This window comes from Eleutherodactylus coqui, chromosome 10, assembly GCF_035609145.1.
Source record: "Eleutherodactylus coqui strain aEleCoq1 chromosome 10, aEleCoq1.hap1, whole genome shotgun sequence".
NCBI lineage: Eukaryota > Metazoa > Chordata > Amphibia > Anura > Eleutherodactylidae > Eleutherodactylus > Eleutherodactylus coqui.
In genome coordinates, this window is record NC_089846.1 from 102,214,964 (window position 1) to 102,234,682 (window position 19,719).

General features: G+C 45.5%; 1 protein-coding gene across 1 annotated transcript in view; it reads right to left on the reverse strand.

Moving 5' to 3' along the window:
• Positions 1-19,719, reverse strand: part of LOC136580796 (vascular endothelial growth factor receptor kdr-like) — a 203,148-nt gene that overhangs the window by 100,346 nt on the left and 83,083 nt on the right. Inside the window, exons 7-9 of the mRNA XM_066581654.1 lie at positions 16,828-16,987; positions 11,652-11,775; positions 8,857-9,035 (exon numbers count right to left, since the gene is read on the reverse strand). Of these exons, the coding sequence (XP_066437751.1) occupies positions 8,857-9,035; positions 11,652-11,775; positions 16,828-16,987 (463 nt within the window). The remainder of the gene's footprint in view (positions 1-8,856; positions 9,036-11,651; positions 11,776-16,827; positions 16,988-19,719) is intronic.

The window sequence follows — 19,719 nt, forward strand, 5'->3', positions numbered from 1 at the left end:
TTTATTTCCTGCCTGTGAAATCAAATCACTGGTAATACAGCATGCTGAGGGGTAGGGGTAGGCCTAGAGGACGTGGACGCGGCCGAGGACGCGGAGGGCCAAGTCAGGGTGTGGGCACAGGCCAAGCTCCTGATCCAGGTGTGTCGCAGCCGACTGCTGCGCGATTAGGAGAGAGGCACGTTTCTGGCGTCCCCACATTCATCGCCCAATTAATGGGTCCACGCGGGAGACGGTTATTAGAAAATGAGCAGTGTGAGCAGGTCCTGTCCTGGATGGCAGAAAGTGCTTCGAGCAACCTATCGTCTACCCGCAGTTCTGCGCCGTCCACTGCTGCCAATCCGAATCCTCTGTCTGCTGCTCCTCCTTCCTCCCAGCCTCCTCACTCCACTACAATAACACCTGCTCAGGAGCGGGAGCACTCCCAGGAACTGTTCTCGGGCCCCTGCTTAGATTGGGCAGCAGCGGTTCCTCTCCCACCAGAGGAGTTTATCGTCACTGATGCCCAACCATTCGAAAGTTCCCGGGGTCCGGGGGAAGAGGCTGGGGACTTCCGCCAACTGTCTCAACAACTTTCTGTGGGTCAGGAGGACGATGACGATCAGACACAGTTGTCTTGCAGTGAGGTAGTAGTAAGGGCAGTAAGTCCCAGGGAGCAGCGCACAGAGGATTCGGAGGAAGAGCAGCAGGACGATGAGGTGACTGACCCCACCTGGTGTGCAACGCTTACTCAGGAGGACAGGTCTTCAGAGGGGGAGTCAAGGGCATCAGCAGGGCAGGTTGCAAGAGGCAGTGCGGTGTCCAGGGCCAGGGGTAGAGGCAGGGCCAGACCGAATAATCCACCAAGTGTTTCCCAAAGCGCCCCCTCGCGCCATGCCACCCTGCGGAGGCCGAGGTGCTCTAAGGTCTGGCAGTTTTTCACAGAGACGCCTGACGACCGACGAACAGTGGTGTGCAACCTTTGTCGCGCAAAGCTCAGCCGGGGAGCCAACACCAACAGCCTCACCACCACCACCATGCGCAGACATATGATGGCCAAGCACCCCGCAAGGTGGGACAAAGGCCGTTCACCGCCTCCGGTTTGCACCCCTGCCTCTCCCCCTGTGCCCCAACCTGCCACTGAGATGCAACCCCCCTCTCAGGACACAGGCACTACCGCCTCATGGCCTGCACCCACACCCTCATCTCCGCTGTCCTCGGCCCCATCCAGCAGTGTAGTTCAGCGCACCGTTCAGCCGTCGCTTGCGCAAGTGTTCGAGCGCAAGCGCAAGTACGCCGCCACGCACCCGCACGCTCAAACGTTAACCGTCCGCATCGCAAAATTCATCAGCCTTGAGATGCTGCCGTATAGGGTTGTGGAAACGGAGTCCTTCAAAAGTATCATGGAGGCGGCGGCCCCGCGCTACTCAGTTCCCAGTCGCCACTACTTTTCCCGATGTGCCGTCCCAGCCCTGCACGACCACGTCTCCCGCAACATTGTGCGCGCCCTCACCAACGCGGTTACTGCCACGGTCCACTTAACTACGGACACGTGGACAAGCACAGGCGGGCAGGGCCACTACATCTCCCTGACGGCACATTGGGTGAATTTAGTGGAGGCTGGGACAGAGTCAGAGCCTGGGACCGCTCACGTCCTACCCACCCCCAGAATTGCGGGCCCCAGCTCGGTGCTGGTATCTGCGGAGGTGTATGCTTCCTCCACTAAAGCACCCTCCTCCTCCTCCTCCTCCTCTGTCTCACAATCAAGATGTGTTAGCAGCAGCATGTCGCCAGCAGTCGGTGTCGCTCGGCGTGGCAGCACAGCGGTGGGCAAGCGTCAGCAGGCCGTGCTGAAACTACTCAGCTTAGGCGATAAGAGGCACACGGCCCACGAACTGCTGCAGGGTCTGACACAGCAGACCGACCGCTGGCTTGCGCCGCTGAGCCTCCAACCGGGCATGGTCGTGTGTGACAACGGCCGTAACCTGGTGGCGGCTCTGCAGCTCGGCAGCCTCACGCACGTGCCATGCCTGGCCCACGTCTTTAATTTGGTGGTTCAGCGCTTTCTGAAAAGCTACCCACGCTTGTCAGACCTGCTCGTAAAGGCGCGCCGGCTCTGCGCACATTTCCGCAAGTCCCACACGGACGCTGCCACCCTGCGCACCCTGCAACATCACTTTAAGCTGCCAGTGCACCGACTGCTGTGCGACGTGCCCACACGGTGGAACTCTACGCTCCACATGTTGGCCAGGCTCTATGAACAGCGTAGAGCTATAGTCGAATACCAACTCCAACATGGGCGGCGCAGTGGGAGTCAGCCTCCTCAATTCCTTTCAGAAGAGTGGGCCTGGTTGGCAGACATCTGCCATGTCCTTGGTAATTTTGAGGAGTCTACCCAGGTGGTGAGCGGCGATGCTACAATCATTAGCGTCACCATTCCTCTGCTATGCATCTTGAGAAATTCCCTGCAAACCATAAAGGCAGCTGCTTTGCGCTCGGAAACGGGGGCGGGGGAAGACAGTATGCCGCTGGATAGTCAGGGCACCCTCCTGTCTATTTCTCAGCGCGTACAGGAGGAGGAGGAGGAGCATGAGGAGGATGAGGAGGAGGGGGAAGAGACAGCTTGGGCCGCTGCTGACGGTACACCGGCTGATTGCCTGTCATCCTTTCAGCGTGTATGGCCTGAGGAGGAGGAGGAGGAGGAGGAGGAGGAGGATCCTGATAGTGATCTTCCTAGTGAAGACAGCCATGTGTTGCGTACAGGTACCCTGGCACACATGGCTGACTTCATGTTAGGATGCCTTTCTCGTGACCCTCGCGTTGCACGCATTCTGGCCACGACGGATTACTGGGTGTACACACTGCTCGATCCACGGTATAAGGAGAACCTGCCCACTCTGATTCCCGAAGAGGAAAGGGGTTCGAGAGTGTTGCTATACCACAGGACCCTTGCGGACAAGCTGATGGTAAAATTCCCAGCCGACAGCGCTAGTGGCAGAAGGCGCAGTTCCGAGGGCCATGTTGCAGGGGATGTGCGTAGATCGAGCAGCATGTACATCCCAGGCAGTGCAACAGTCTTTAAGGGCCTGGCCAGCTTTATGGCTCCCCACCAAGACTGTGTCACCGCTCCCCAGTCACGGCTGAGTCGGCGGGAGCACTGCAAAAGGATGGTGAGGGAGTACGTAGCAGATCGCACGACCATCCTTGGTGACGCCTCTGCCCCCTACAACTACTGGGTGTCGAAGATGGACACGTGGCCTGAACTAGCCCTGTATGCCCTTGAGGTGCTTGCTTGTCCTGCGGCTAGCGTCTTGTCGGAAAGGGTGTTTAGTGCGGCTGGGGGAATCATCACAGATAAGCGTAGCCGCTTGTCAACCGACAGTGCCGACAGGCTAACACTCATCAAGATGAACAAAGGCTGGATTTCCCCAGACTTCTGTTCTCCACCAGCGGACAGCAGCGATACCTAAGCAATACGTAGGCTGCACCCGCGGATGGAAGCTACGTTCTCTCTCACCATCCAAAACGGGGACATTTCTGCTTCATCAATCTGTGTCTAATATTCCTCCTCCTCCTCCTCCTGCTCCTCCTCCTGAAACCTCACGTAATCACGCTGAACGGGCAATTTTTCTTAGGGCCACAAGGCTCACTCAAATAATTTTTCAGAACAATTTTTATAAGTTTCAATTAGCTTAAAAGCGTTGGAACTTTAACTTGAACCAATTTTTCGTTACACTGGGCTGCCTCCAGGCCTAGTTACCACTTAAGCCACATTAACCAAAGCGATTCACCTGCCATCTTGGTTGGGCATGGCCAATTTTTACTGAGGTACATTAGTACTGTTGGTACACCAATTTTTTGGGGCCCTCACCTACAGTGTAATCATAGTAATTTCTATGTTCTTCGCCTGCACTCATGGTACAGAAAGGTGTGTGGGGTTGGCCTACACTTTAGCTACATAAATGTCACTTGTGCCTTGGCTATACTAAGGCTACTGAAATGGAACTAAGACTGCGCTCCCGCTATACTGCTGCTTCAGAATTGTTACTGGGGCCTGTCTTGAGTGCTACTATTGCTTACATGGAACGAAGACTGCGCTCCCGCTATACTGCTGCTTCAGAATTGTTACTGGGGCCTGTCTTGAGTGCTACTATTGCTTACATGGAACGAAGACTGCGCTCCCGCTATACTGCTGCTTCAGAATTGTTACTGGGGCCTGTCTTGAGTGCTACTATTGCTTACATGGAACGAAGACTGCGCTCCCGCTATACTGCTGCTTCAGAATTGTTACTGGGGCCTGTCTTGAGTGCTACTATTGCTTACATGGAACGAAGACTGCGCTCCCGCTATACTGCTGCTTCAGAATTGTTACTGGGGCCTGTCTTGAGTGCTACTATTGCTTACATGGAACGGACACGTGGAGAGGACACGTAGTGCCTCAAAAACATCCCCCTCCTCCTCCAACAGGGAAAACATTGTTGGCAAATGCCTTTGCATTGGTTCGTCTGGTGGCAGTCCAAGAATTTCACCTTTACCGACACTACAAGAGAGCCCCCCCACCATCCCCCCGCCACGGCCCACTTAATCCTGGCCACATTCCGAAAACCAACAAAATACAACCGTGGTACTAGGTCCGCAGTCACCACCACATTACCACCAACGCGGTTACTGTTAAGGTGCATATAACCACGGACACGTGGAGAGGACACGTAGTGCCTCAAAAACATCCCCCTCCTCCTCCAACAGGGAAAACATTGTTGGCAAATGCCTTTGCATTGGTTCGTCTGGTGGCAGTCCAAGAATTTCACCTTTACCGACACTACAAGAGAGCCCCCCCACCATCCCCCCGCCACGGCCCACTTAATCCTGGCCACATTCCGAAAACCAACAAAATACAACCGTGGTACTAGGTCCGCAGTCACCACCACATTACCACCAACGCGGTTACTGTTAAGGTGCATATAACCAGTCTGACTGGGGCATGCAGACACCTTGACAGAATGAATAGTGTGTGGCACATAGGTTCCCCATTGCTATGCCCACGTGTGCAGCTCCTGATGGCGGTGGCACAGGATTGTATTTCTCATTGCTTCTGTACAGCATTGTGGGCTATCGCCCCGCCCCTATTAAAGAGGGTCGCTACCTAGCCGTGCCAACCCTGTGCAGTGTGTGCCTGCGGTCCCTCGTCGTGGCAGACGCACTTCTAAATAGACATGAGGGTGGTGTGGCATGAGGGCAGCTGAAGGCTGCGCAGGGACAGTTTGGTGTGCGCTGTGGGGGGGAGGGGGTGCGGTTGGGCAGCATGTAACTCAGGAGAAGTGGCAGTGGAGTGTCATGCAGGCAGTGATTGTGCTTTGTTGGAGGTAGTGTGGTGCTTAGCAAAGGTATGCCATGCTAATGAGCGCTTTTCAGAAGTAAAAGTTGTTGGGAGGGGGGGGGGGCCACTCTTGCCGCTATTGTGGCTTAATAGTGGGACCTGTGAACTTAGGATGCAGCCCAACATGTAGCCCCTCGCCTGCCCTATCCGTCACTGTGTCATTCCCATCACTTTCCTGAATTGCCCAGATTTTCACACATGAAAACCTTAGCGAGCATCGGCGAAATACAAAAATGTTCTGGTCGCCCATTGACTTCAATGGGGTTCGTTGTTCGAAACGAACCCTCGAGCATCACGGGAAGTTCGTTACGAATAACGAACACCCGAACATTTTGGTGTTCGCTCATCTCTAGTTTTGAACTCACATCATAGTGGTTAAAAGTGAAGCTTCCAGAAACTCTGGAGTTGTTTTGCTTGAGAGGGGAGTTATATGCTTTATCCCGAGCTTAATCTAAAACAGGAACATTTGCAGATTTTATGTCCCTTACGGGAGTCAAGCACTTGGCTGTTCATGCCACATTTGTGTTGTTTTCCCATTTCACATCTGTGGCAGATCTGGGGATAATGGGAACAGGTAGTGTTCATCCCTATTTTTGGCGCTTCTACACGGAATTCAGTATATGAAACCATCACTATTGGTACAGCGTGTTCTGCGCACCTGTGCCCAAGTTGAACTCATCTATTAAACATTGCATCTCTTGAAGCTTTTTGTCCATTAGAGAATTTCAGGAAAAAATAAAAAAAACTTCCAAAATTCTTCTGCTCACTCCAAGGAATTTCTTTATCATTATAGCATGCATATCCTAGCAAATTTCTCTGTTCTTTCTACTGCTAAAATAATCTGTGACTTAACAGAGGCCAAGTCTGACTGGATTTTATTATAAGTATACACGGTATTGCATAACTATTACACAAAAAAACAGCCTTTCGGCTCATGCACACCAGTGTATTATGGTTCTGCATAGAGATGAGCGAGCATACTCGCTAAGGACAAATACTCGAGTGAGTATTGTCCTTTTCGAGTACCTGCCCGCTTGTGAGAAAAGATTCGGGTGCTGGTGGGGTCGGTGGGGGAGAGTGGAGGGGAACAGGGGGGAAATCTCTCTCTCTCGCTCTCCACCCCCCAATCCCTCCTGCTCACTCCCGCAACACACCGCTCACCCACACAGGCACCCAAATCTTTTCTCACGAGCGGGCAGGTACTCGAATAGGACAATACTCGCTCGAGTATTTATCCTTAGCGAGTATGCTCGCTCATCTCTAGTTCTGCGTAAACTTCAAATTCTATGGACGCAGAATACAACACCCATAGGACTCTTTCACGTGGGTGGAGCTTTTCAGCAAGCTAGGGTAAATTCTGCACCAATATCTACAGAATACAATGGCTTACATAATCCAGCAATTCTGCATCAAAATCCACAATGCGATTTGCAGATTTTGGTGCGGAATTCACAGGGATGTAAAAATTCTGCCCTTGTGAAAGGACCCATAGAAGTCTAAAATTGGAGGCATACAGAGATTTTATTTCAACCTTTGTATACATATTTATTGTTAAAATCAATCTAATATGAGAAATAATTAAGTAATTAGGGAACTAAGGAGATAGTGTTAAGTTCTGTATATCCTACTGTTTCGCGTCTATACTACTGGTCAAAAGTTTTAGAACTCTTCAATTTTTCTAGTTTTTATCGATATTTATAGTTTAATGCCTTAAATTAATTTGAAATGGAAGCAGAAAACAAACAACTTAAGATGAATACAAATAATGAATTGACTTTGTTTTACCAAATTAAATCTAGATTTTTGACCTCTAGCTGATTTAACTGCTTTGCACAATCAAAGCATTGTTTCTACAGTTGCATTCAGAAATTTCTTCCCAAGATTGTTGCAGAAGTTCCCACAAATGTGCTGCACTTGTAGGTTGCTTTGCTTTCACCCTTCTATCCAGTTCATCTCAAACAAGCTCAATGGGGTTTAAGTCTACAGACTGTGCAGGCCATTCCATTCTTCTTGTTTTCTTAAGTAGTTCTGACATAATCTAGCAGTAGGTTTTGGATCATTGCCTTGCTTTAATATGAACCCCTGACCAACTAGGCGTACACCAGAGGGTATTGCATTGAGTATGAAAATGCTGTGGTAGCCCTATTTGTCCAGTGTGCCAGTCACCCTACGCAAGTTGCCAACTCTAGATCTAGCAAAAGAGTCCCAGACCATAATGCTTCCTCCCTCATGTTTGACAATTGGTGTCACACACTCAGGAGCCATTCTTTCACATATTCAACAGCATCCAAAAACCCTGCATGACGTACCAGAGATGTCAAATTTTGATTCATTAGTCCATAAGCTGTGCTTGAAAATTTTGTGCTGTGGGGCGCCAATCATACTTAACTGTTGACTCTCAAAAACTTGTCATCTGATTTTGTAGTCAACTTTGGTCTACCATATCCCTTTCTATCAGAGTTTCCTCCAGTTTCTAAGTGCCTTTTGATGGTATAGGAAACTGCACTGACTGCCACCTTGGCTTTCTTAGCATTTTCTTTGTAGGACAGACCTACATTTCTAAGTGTGATAATTGTCTGTTTTCTTTGCATAATTGCCTTTTTCTTGCCATTATGACAGCAATGTGCTTGTCCTGAAGAACAAAACTGTTCAAATCCTGCACTAGAGGGTGTTGTAATGCTGGCTGTTCCCACACTTGTTATGTAGAGCCAGAGGGTTTAAAAGTAATGTACAAAAGTTGAGACATCAGCAATAGTTTGCATCCAATTTCAAACCATAATTTTGCTTTCTGTGCTTCAAAGCAGCTGTCCATTATGTGTTCCCTGAAGAATTCAGACTATGGCCCCCTGCACATGGCGGAAATTCCGCCTGTGTCGCCTGCATAGGATTGCATTAGATAACGCAATCTTAGGCAGACGGCTGTGATTTGTCCGCGTGAAAACACACGTGGAAAAAAAATCGCGGCATATTCTATTTCTGTGCGGGTCTTGCAGAGGCCCACACAGAAATGTCAGTGGTGAGGGACCGGCTCCGCTCTGCGCATGTGCCGGCTGGGCGACAGCCGGCACACAGCACAGAGAGGAGAAGCCAGGAGCAGGTAAGCCGCAAGGCTATGAAGGGGCACGGGTCCGCACACAGCGGGATCTGACCGGGCCGTCTGCAGGCAGCCTATTGTTTAATTTCAGGTTAAAATTTCATAATATTCTTGTAACTTACTTTTGAATTTTTGAACCATTTATGTTATTTGCTGGGCTTGAACTGTGTTAAAATAAGAATAAGTGAAGACATTGAGGTATTCTAAAGCTTTTGACCTGTAGGGTACGTGGCTACAGACATCTGACATATGCTGCGTAGTCTGATCCTACAGTTATATGTTATTCCCTTCCATGTATTTCCCACTTCTTGCTGAGCTACAGAATATAAATTAGCTAGAAGTAGGGTCCCTCTGAGTCCTCTTTATGCCCTTGAATGCACTGTAGATTATCACTGAAGGCAGCACTTACCATAGACCTTCACTGTGAAGCTATAGCTGTCTCGCAGATTATGTTGAGTATTGTAGACCAGTACAGTGTAAATCCCTGCATCATTTTCCTCTAGATTCTTTATAACCAAGTTATGCTTTTTGGGGCTGGTTTTGTAACACTTGGTTTGGTTCTTTTCTATTAGTTTTCCATCCTTGTACCTGTGGACAGTATAGAAAAATAAGAAAAGTTTGTGATGTTTAACTAATTTTGGGAAGTTATTTCATAATTTATTTTGTTTAATAATAACACAAAAAATAAACAAATACAAATAATCTCAACCAGCTGCCGTTAATAAGGAAGCTTGCTGTTTTATCTCTCAGATGCCTTCCTGTGTTTGCTTTTTAGGATCAAAGTTTATGATACTAAATCTCACAGTTTAACGTTTTTTGGTGGTATGTGTGTGTGTTTCTGCTGACCCTCTTCTCCTCGTATTCTTGTCTGGCCTATTTGCAAAACATTTGTACATATGGATCTGAAAAACAATTCTTTCACTGATTGTGATTTTACACAGATTTCCTGGGCAAATACCACTGCCGTTTTTGCAGCAGTTTTTTGAGTCTACAATGAATGGATTCAGCAGGAAGTAGAAGTCGTTTCTTTATGTTTCTCATTTCTTTTGAAGCCACTTCCAGTTTTGGCTCAAAATCCTGCACCAAAAACTGTGTTCTCGTTTCTGGTTTTCTGAACCTCAGCCCGGAATTCTTGCATAAGTGGAAAATATGAAAGGTCTGAAGGAGATCAAGAGGGTTGTCCTCCTCCCAATCATCTTTTTTTTTTTAAATTTCATAAAAATTCAGAACTTGGCTTGTAATAATTAGAGATGAGCGAGCATGCTCGGTTAGGGAAATTACTCGAGCGCGCATTGGCATTTTTGAGTAACTGCCTGCTTGTCTGAAAAGATTTGGGGGGCGGCGGGGGTGAACGGGGGTTGCTGGGGGGAGAGATCTACCCCTGTACTCCCCCGCTCTCCCCTGCCGCCCCCCGCCACCCCCCCTAGAAAATGCCGATGCTCGCTCGAGTAATTTCCCTAACAGAGCATGCTTGCTCATCTCTAGTAATAATGTTGCTATCCAATAGGTGGTGCTGCATCTCCTTCCATGTGCAGGTTGAAGGAGAGATAAGACACATCATAAAATGGTCACATTCCTGAGCTCAGTGGACTGATTAAGTATTTATGTCTCAGATCAGTTTGTCTGTTTTCAGTTTTGAGTGCAAAACAGTCTCAAATTTCTGTGTGTGAACATTTGTATTTCATTGAAGAGGAGGTATCCTCTCTGCATTTGTATATTATATATGTGCCCCATCCAAACTAGTTCAGTTTTAGCCTGAGGAAGGATCAACAGAGGATCTGAAAGCTCGCTGTAACATCATGTATTTTTGTTAGCCATTAAAAGGTATCATATCTACAAGATTACTTGGTTTCTCTCACTGAGAATGATCACACGGGTAAGAAACACTTAGGCAGGTTAATTAATACTGTCAATACTGCAAACTTACACTAGGCAGTCTCTAAATGCACCAGGCTTATCACAGTGACTCTGCTGAATGATAAATCTAGTGTTTCTTAAGGTCATCTAGTCTAATTTTATACCACTTATTAATTGGCTTAGTCTAGGCTAAAAATAGAATCAAATGTTGGCACAATTTGGGTGCATGGGTTTGCATTTTGGCCACACACCCTTTTTCACAAAGCCATGCGCCTTTGTTGGACAAGTCATAAAAAGTTTCCTAAACTATCTAAAAACACATGATACATGTGACACAAACCATGCAAGACCGTTTTCTGGCACAAATTGTTGCATTTTCAATAGTAAATCTGCTCAACTGTGTTAAGCCACCCTAAATATGTGTGTTGCTCTCTCCATCACCATCTACCGTGTTTCCCCGAAAATAAGTGTCTTATATTAATTTTTGTTCAAAAAGGTTTAACTTTTTTACATGTATAGCTGCCTGGAAACTATTTAAATTGACTTTTTAAATTAACTGTTAGCAGGGCTTAATTTTGGAGTAGGGCTTATATTTCAAGCATCCTCAAAAAGCCTAAAAAATCATTTTGCATCCTCAAAACTTCTGGAAAATCATGATAGGTCTTATTTTCAGGGTATGTCTTATTTTCAGGGAAACAGGGTATGAGATGTTAATTACAGAAATGCCCACAGCAGTGCTGCCCATTCCAGTTCCTCTCCTAGCAGCACTACTGGATTAAAGTCAAGCCTTCGAACAAGCCAAAAGAAATGTTGCTGCCTAAACCAATTACATATCACTATACAGACAGGAAGCTGGATATTTGCCCAGGATCTTATCTTTAATACTCTTGTTACTCCTTCATACCAATAATTTCCTTTGCTATTCTCCCATAAATATCATTTCTGCTCAGAATCATGAATGATGGTCTTAGATCATGCTAACCAGATCTGCCAGCCACTCCTGGGAAGATTCTTCGCCGCTTTCTCCATTTGGAGATAGTGGCTTTCATTTTAATATGATGGAATTCTAGAATTCGCGGGGCTACATTTTTCTAACTCCTCCTGGGTTAATATACTTCAATAATGTTTTATCTTCCAACATTTCTTTGGATGAGTAATATTCTTTTATGTGACTAGCTTACCTTCATGATAAAAATAAATATGTCGTAAGGTTTAGATTGAATAACGCCATGAAAGACGTAGAAAATAGAAGATTTCTTATGTTGAATATTACAGGGTCGGAAATCATTTGGTATGTAGTAAAATGAGATATCAAAAAGGAATAAATATTTGTTGACAGCGACTCACCAGATACTTTTTGGAGGTGGAAATGCTTTAACTTTAACGACCAATTTCAGTTCTTTGTGACCTTTCATCACTACATATACCTGACTATTTGGAGATGAACCCATAATTTTCAGGAAAGGCTTTTCTGAAAAAAATAAGAGAGAGAAAAAAAATCAGAAATAAAAATGACACATACAGGGGATGGACAAAAATATGGAAACACCATACAATATGCATACCTTAAAATGGGTCTTATTGAAGTATGATTTATTAAAATGTCTTATTGCAATATAACTTATAATCCCATGTAACTTAAGGTAATATGATACAGATGCTGCTGGCAGAAGTGACCACCTGTCCGAGTAACAAGGTTCCATTGGTTGGGGGTTTGAGCCAATCAGCTGTTGTTACCAGCTGGCTCCCAAAACCAGAGGAGGGCAAGAGGTGAAGTAAACACAAATTTGTCGGGAAAGCTCTCAGCCAAGCAGGCATCAAAAAGGCAGCTCATTGCTAATGATTAAAATTACATGCATTTCGTACAGTGTTTCCATATTTTTGTCTACCCCCTATATATTAACTTGGATTCAGCCTGTTTTGGTACATACAGAGTCAGATAGAAAAAAAATATAATAAAACAGGCCAACACATCACCATAAGTTTAGAAGTGAGCAGAAAAATATTTATTCTTTAAGATGATCATGTTACGAATTCTAACTTTTCCTCATAGGCGGTCACTTAGCATATGACAATTATCTATCCAATTCATACAAACATCTATCCAAATCACCATCTGTTAAAGTGATGACTGTGGGGTTAAAAGCTAAAGATTAGAGATGAGCGAACGTGCTCGTTTAGGACAATTACTAGATCGAGCAACACTTTTTTCGAGTAACTGCCTAGTCGGGTGAAAAGATTCGGGGGCGGCGGGGTGGAGCTGGGGTAGCATGGGGGAATAGGGGGAGCTCTTTCTCTTTTTTTCCCCACCACTCCCCACCGCAACCTCCCACTCACCCCTGGCGCCCCCTAAATCTTTTCGCCCGATTAGGCAGTTACTCGAAAAAAGCGATCCTCGAAGGAGTAATTGCTCTAAACGAGCATCTCTACTAAAGATCAATCATCAATTAAAAAAAGTACAAAAGAAATGTTAGTTGCCTATAGCAACTGATCAGGGCACTTATCTCCTTTCAGGAAATGACAGCTGATTGGCTGCTATGGGCAATAACACCACTTTTATTTTGTACTAGTTTTGATCAATCTACCCCATTGTACTTCTTTCCTGCCAAGTACCAGTAGTTCCAGTATATTGGGAAGCAATATGTATGACACTTATGTATGATATGCATCATCTTTACAAACAAGGACAATTTGGGCATTAAGGAAGAGCAACTTTTTTGTGCATTTGAAAGTAAATAGGATGGAGTTGAGCACCATCATAATATCTAACTTAGGGCTCCTTCACATAAGCGTAAGCATATTCCCGCTCGTTAGAATGGAACCTGATCGTGCTCTGAATGGAGCCCGATCACGTCCTCTGGTGGAGATCCATACTTTGGCCTGCTATCGACCCTATTCACATTGGTGCAGAACACACCTGCTCCATGTTTGAAAAGGTAGGGCACTCTAATGAGTAGGTGGGCCAGCCTAATTAGTCACCAGTGTTAGTAATTAACATCGCAAAATCGCGATTTCATCCACAAAGGCATACATTTGCGCACCCACATATACTCCTATTGAGCCTCAGGTGCGCAAATGCGTACAAACATAGAGCACATTTTCGCCAGTGGCAGAAATGCGCACAGAGAATTGACCAACATGAGTGAACCCATTCAGTCGCTGAAGTGCACACCTCCCTGCAAAGTTATTGGCTAGTCGTGACAAACAAATGATAATCAACCAGCAGCTACTTTTAGGTGAGCTGAAACAAAACAACTAGCGACTAGTAAACGAATACTTGGTGACCATCTTTATAAAGAACAACTATTGCTTACATTCGCTGTACCAAGCGACTAGTCAGATGTTAGTTGTCCCATGTAAAGCCTCTCTTACTTACTTCTATGGCAAAAAAACACCCCTTTGAGACCCGTTTCTTAGAATAATCCCTAGTAAAACAGGACTGTTGGATGGCATGGATTTACTTACTATTTCTGTCCTCTAATTGCTGTGTATGCAGTTTTTTAAAGGGTTGTCCAGGGCTAAAAAAGAAAATCTTTTTGCTTTTTTTTTTTTTGCAAAAGCCGCACTATGCCTGTCTGTGGGCTGTGTCTGGTATTTCAGCTCATCCCCAGTCAAGTGAATGGGTTGAAGTGTTATATTAGATAAAGTCAATGGACAGACACCGAGCAGCTTTTGGTCTTGGACGACCTCTTCAAGCTAAAATCGCCATGTAACTTTTTGTAAATTTTTTTGCCTTTTCAGCAGCACCACAGCAGAAACAAATCAAAAATGTAAAACAAATGATAACTATTTTTATTACTGTGTCCAGCTTTAGGCAAGTTTGTGAGACCAGAGGAAAGTGCTTCCAGGACTCGGTGCCTAAATGGGCCCAAAGGCCTTCCTGCCACATAAGAGAGCACCAGTATTGTCAATGGCAATGGTAAGTCAGGGAGCCCTCTCAGAGACTTTGCATTGGGGCTCAGGAGCTGCAAGTTGTGCCTCTGGACCATATTGAGCACAATGAATACATTTATATTGTAGGTGTTACTTATGTCTGCTGTTTAGTTACAATCTCCTGTTGGAAGCTCATTTTTTGATAACCAAGTGAGAAGAACTTCAATGAAAGGGAAAAGTAAAGTGAGAGAATAAAATCTGCATTTCTAGAAACAAGGCTGTCACAAAACTGGAGTGTTAGTGAAGAACCCCGGCATGACTGCCGTAGAGTAACCGGCCCCGGCTTCACTTTCACATAAACATTTTGGGTGGCAGAATCAATAAAGCAAGCCACTTCATGCTATTACAGTGATTCTTATCGGACTCCCAGAGAACTGCAATTCTGTTGGCTTTATTTTCCTAAATGTATGATACGATTGCTGCAGATCCCTCTGATACCGGCCAGAGGAATGCAGCCAGTCTGATTATTTGGTTTAGGATGGACTGTGGAAGCTCAATGATGGAATCCAAAACTGTTACACATTCTGCTAATGGAGCGACCTCACCACCAGCTCTTATACTAGCAGCGAGGGTAAGGATGTACAACTATGATTTATACGTTACCTTCCCATATTAGGTCTTCTGTATTAACAAGGATGAGATTAATATTTACAGCCTCTTAGAAGTGTTTCCACATACTTCAAAGCATAAATGGCCTTCCAGATGCAGAATGTCTATGCTTAGGAGTGCTTGACTGCAATTAAATTAGACCTCCAAAACTAAAGGGGCTTTTAAGTGGCCTTTAAAAAGCATCAAACTTTTGTTTTAACCCCATAAGGACGTGACGATTTTAGGGGGATTGCCTTATCTTTGTTATTTTTCCATCGGCGTGGCCGTATGATGTCTTGTAGTTTGCGTGGCGTACTGTAGTTTTTATTGGTGCCATTTTTGGGAGCATGTAATGTAAAACTTTTATAAGTTTTTTTCAGGGCAGGGAAAGAAAATACATCATTTCTGCCATTGCTTTTTTTTTCTTTTTTTCTTAAACATTAATTATGCAGCATAAATGACAAGCTAACATTTTTTGCAGGTCGGTATGATTACGCCGATACGAAAATTATTTTTTTTCAGGTTTTTCCATTTATGCACAATAAAAACCCTTGTTTTTTTAAATCGTTGCATTCAACAACCCATAACTTTTTTTATTTTTGCATGGACGGAGCTGTAAGGGCTTGTTTTTTGCATCATGAGCTTTAGTCTTTATTGGTACCACTTTGGGGGTACATAGGGCTTTTTTGATCACTTTTTTTTGAATAGGTAAAATGAATAAAATGAGCATTCTGCCTCTTTTTTTAGGGTTTTTTTTTGCCATGCAGGATAAATAGTGTGTTCAATTTATTGTACAGGTTGCTATGGATACAATGATATGAATATGTGTGTTTTTTTTTTTTTTTTACATTTTAATTTTTTCATACAAACGGGGTGAAGTGTGCATAAAAGGAGGGGTTTTATTTTTATACATGTTTATTTTCTACACTATTCTTATTCTTCTTACATTCTTTACATCTGATCGCTAGGATAATGCATCACAATACTTCTATACTGCAATGCCGTATTGCTCACAATAGCAGTCACAGGCCATGGCAGGCCCAGACACTGGTATAAGGGATCCGGTTGCCATGGTAAACCATTGGCTCTTCACAATTACATCGTGAAGAGAGAATGACATCACAGAGGGAGCCCGCATCCTTTGTGAACCCTTTACATGCCGCGACATACATTGATCAATGATGTTCTCATTGATCCCTATTGTTGCAGTGGGAGGTCATCAGTCACAGCCGGCTCCCTTAGTGGGATGGTATAGGCTCACTTCTGAACCCGTGCCATCCACAGATCGTATTTTTACATCCTGTTGCATTAAGTGCCCCCCAGGGAGGACGTAAACGTATGTCCTGTAGCATTAAGGATTTAATATTTTAATTCTATGTTGAGCTATGATTCTTTAAAACTGCTGGCCCAAAACCTAAAGCTGAGAGATTCTCATGACATGTCTGCTCGGAATTCTCAACGCAGTCATCACATAGACTTTGTGCGAAACTGGATCTACACACACATGTAGAGATGAGCGAGCACGCTCGGTAAGGTCAGTTACTCGAGCAAGCATCGCTCTTCTCAGGTAACTACCTTCTCTTCCGAGCGTGCTCGGGCGGGCAGCGGGAGCGGCAGTGGGTAACGGGGGGGAGCGAGAGACCTCCTTCCCCCCTGCTCTCCTCCGCTCTCCCCCGCCGCCCCCTGCTGCCGCCCTTAGCACGCTCGGAAGAGAAGGCAGTTACTCGAGAAGAGCGATGCTTGCTCAAATAACTGACCTTACCGAGCATGCTCGCTCATCTCTACACACAAGGACTTTGTATCAATATTGTGTAGGCTCTCAGTAGTGCAGCCTCAGGACCAGGCTTTTCAAGTGATCATATGACAGGATAAAAGGGAAATATATGCAGTACTTTATGGTACATATAATGTTCTCACACTTCTCATACTTCTCCGAGGTCTCCTTTAAGTATACTTTTTTCCTTTTCATACCAGTATGAGCTATTGGTAAATAATTACTTACCATGTACAGTTATAGAAATATTTTTGGCCACATTTGGGAAGTTGGAATCCCTGCAAGTGTACACTCCACCATGCTTTTTTGTAACATTTTTAATTTCGAGAAGCCTGTCTCCCACGAAGCCACTGCCTGTCTTAAAGGATGTTTTATCAGAGTGCAGAACCTGAAGGGATAGAATATTTGTACATTAATAAACCTTTGTGTATTTAACACACACAATGATTTCATTAAAATGACACTAGATATGACTATCCGCAATGAAATGATAATGCACCACCAGTTAGTGTTATAGATTGTGCTTTATTAGGCTGGCTTCACACGGCCGTGACGGGCTTTGCCGCGGAATTCTATGGCGGAGCCCGTCACGGCACCACCCCCAGAGACCCCAATACGTACCTCCGGATCCGGCGTCCTACGTCCCGCAGGACGTGGCTGGGGGTAGGCAGGGAAGCGGTTTCACTCTATCTTCCGCTGTGCAAAGTGACGGACAGCTTCCATTGACAGCAATGGAAGTCGTCCGCGCTTACACCCGTCGCAAATAGAGCTTGCCGCGGGTGAGGACGGGTGATTTTCCGGTGCGGAATTTCGCACCGTAAGCATTGTGCTATTAGGTTCAATAGAACCTAATAGCTGCGGGCAATGCAGCGGATTTCCGCCGCGTATTACGAGGCGGAAATCCGTCCGTGGGAAGGAGCCCTTAGGCTTTATTCAGTTGACCGTATTGTGACTCCCTTTGACCTTTGAGTGGTATGGAGCCATAATCTTTAGAGACGAGCAGGCAGGTACTCGCATAAGGCATTACTCGCTCTCTCATCTCTAATAATAATGCATCCATAACCGTCCACTGGACTCTTCTGCTCCTCTGAACAACTAATAGCATTAAATAACATCATGAAATTCAAGGCACAAATAATTGCTGTTGTATTCTGTACAAATGAGCTACGCGATGACGCGTACAAGGAGGCGGAGCCATAACGCCGCTGCTGCCGAGCCGAAGGGAAAAGACCCATCTGTGCTAGCGCGTCTAATCGTGCGATTAGACGCTGAAATTAGACGGCACCATGGCGACGGGGACACTAGCAACGGAGCAGGTAAGTGAATAACTTCTGTATGGCTCATAATTAATGCACGATGTACATTACAAAGTGCATTAATATGGCCATACAGAAGTGTATAACCCCACTTGCTGCCGCGGGACAACCCCTTTAAGGCAGCAGAAATGCAATTTTCAGGGCTCAGTCACACGGGCGTTTGTACGTGAATTTTTAAATGCATAACTAATGCCTTTCAAAAATTCACGTGACCTAAGTGGGTGGCACGGCGGAAAAAACGCTGCTAGCAGCCTTTATCTGCACAAAAGGGCTCAGTCACATGGGCTTTTTGACGCTCAAGTGCTGCCCACTATCCTCATAGTGCTCAGCCAATCATACGCAGCACTCACCCATTCATGAATTCATGAATGGGTGAGTGCTGCCTCTGATTGGCTAAACGCAGGGACCAATCAGAGGCAGCTCTCAGCTGTCATTCAATAGCTGAGAGCTGTCTCTGATTGGTTACAGTGCTCAGCCAATCAGAGGCAGCCAATTCAGCAGGCGGGGATTTAAAATCCCCGCCTGCTAAATACTACTCAGAGCACTGCAGGAAGAAGAGCCGGCTGGACACGACTAAGCCCCGGCAGCTCCAGAGAGGGGAGTTTAGATTTTTTTTTCACACATTTTTGGATTGTTTTTCAGGTAAGGGCTTATATTTGAAGCCCTCCCCCGAAAATCACTACAGCGCTTGCCGGCAGCACATTACTTTCAATGGAGCCAGCTGTATTGCCGGCTCCACTGAATTCAATGGGAGAACATCGTTCTCCTCTGCCACAGCTGTGACAGCTGTGGCAGAGGATCACAATCTTCAGTATATGTTCTCAATGGGGTCAGTGCTGCTGCCGCTGGCCCTGTTGAGCGCAAGGTGAAACCCCTTGATGCGACAGCATCCAGAGGTTCCACATACACAGAACACCGGTTTGCCGCAGAACGCAGTTACATGCATTTCGCAAATCGTTGTGTCCTATAATTTTCGCCGCAGGCGTTTTTCTGCATGTAAAAACTCGCACATGTGACCACTGCCATTGAAAAGCATTGGTTCTATCTAGTGCAAATTTTTTGACATGTGGAAAAACATCCGTTACAAACACCTGTGTGACTGAGCCCTCAAAACGCTCAAGACCTGAAGTTTAAAGGTTCAATCCCCACTGGCTTCAGGTAGTCGGCTCAAGGTTGACGCAGTCTTCCATCCTTCTGAGGTTGGTAAAATGAGTACCCAGTTTGCTGAGGGTAAAGGATGGCTGGGGAAGGCAATGGTAAACCACCCTGCAAAAACAGTTTGCCAAGAAAACGTCACAATGTGACGTCACCCTAGGGGTCAGTCATGACTTGGTGCTTGCACCAGGAACTTTACCTTTACCTAACAAAGTAATATCTGTTATATGGTTCTTCTATTCATCACATATTGCAATGTAGTAGATTGGACCAACATCTTGTAAAGTGACTTGTAGTATAAACACATCATAAACTAGACTTTGGTATTAAGTATTGCTCAACGTGTTAGAAGGCTTGAAGCAGTGTTAGCAAGATGACCACACTGATTTCCAGATCAGCAAGAACCATTTATACCAACTTCTAGCAGGGCACAAAATAGCAGAGTTGTGTCATTGACAATAGTTCGAGAAACAAGATGTGACTGTACATTGTTAATGCAGCCTGTACATTAAGCCTACATATCTATATCAACATCAAATGTACAATACATTGTAAAAGCCTGATAATAACATAGTACAATTCTACATCCTACTGAAAGCAAGGTGGCCCGCTGCTTTAATAGAAATAATACAGATGTTGCTAATGTGAT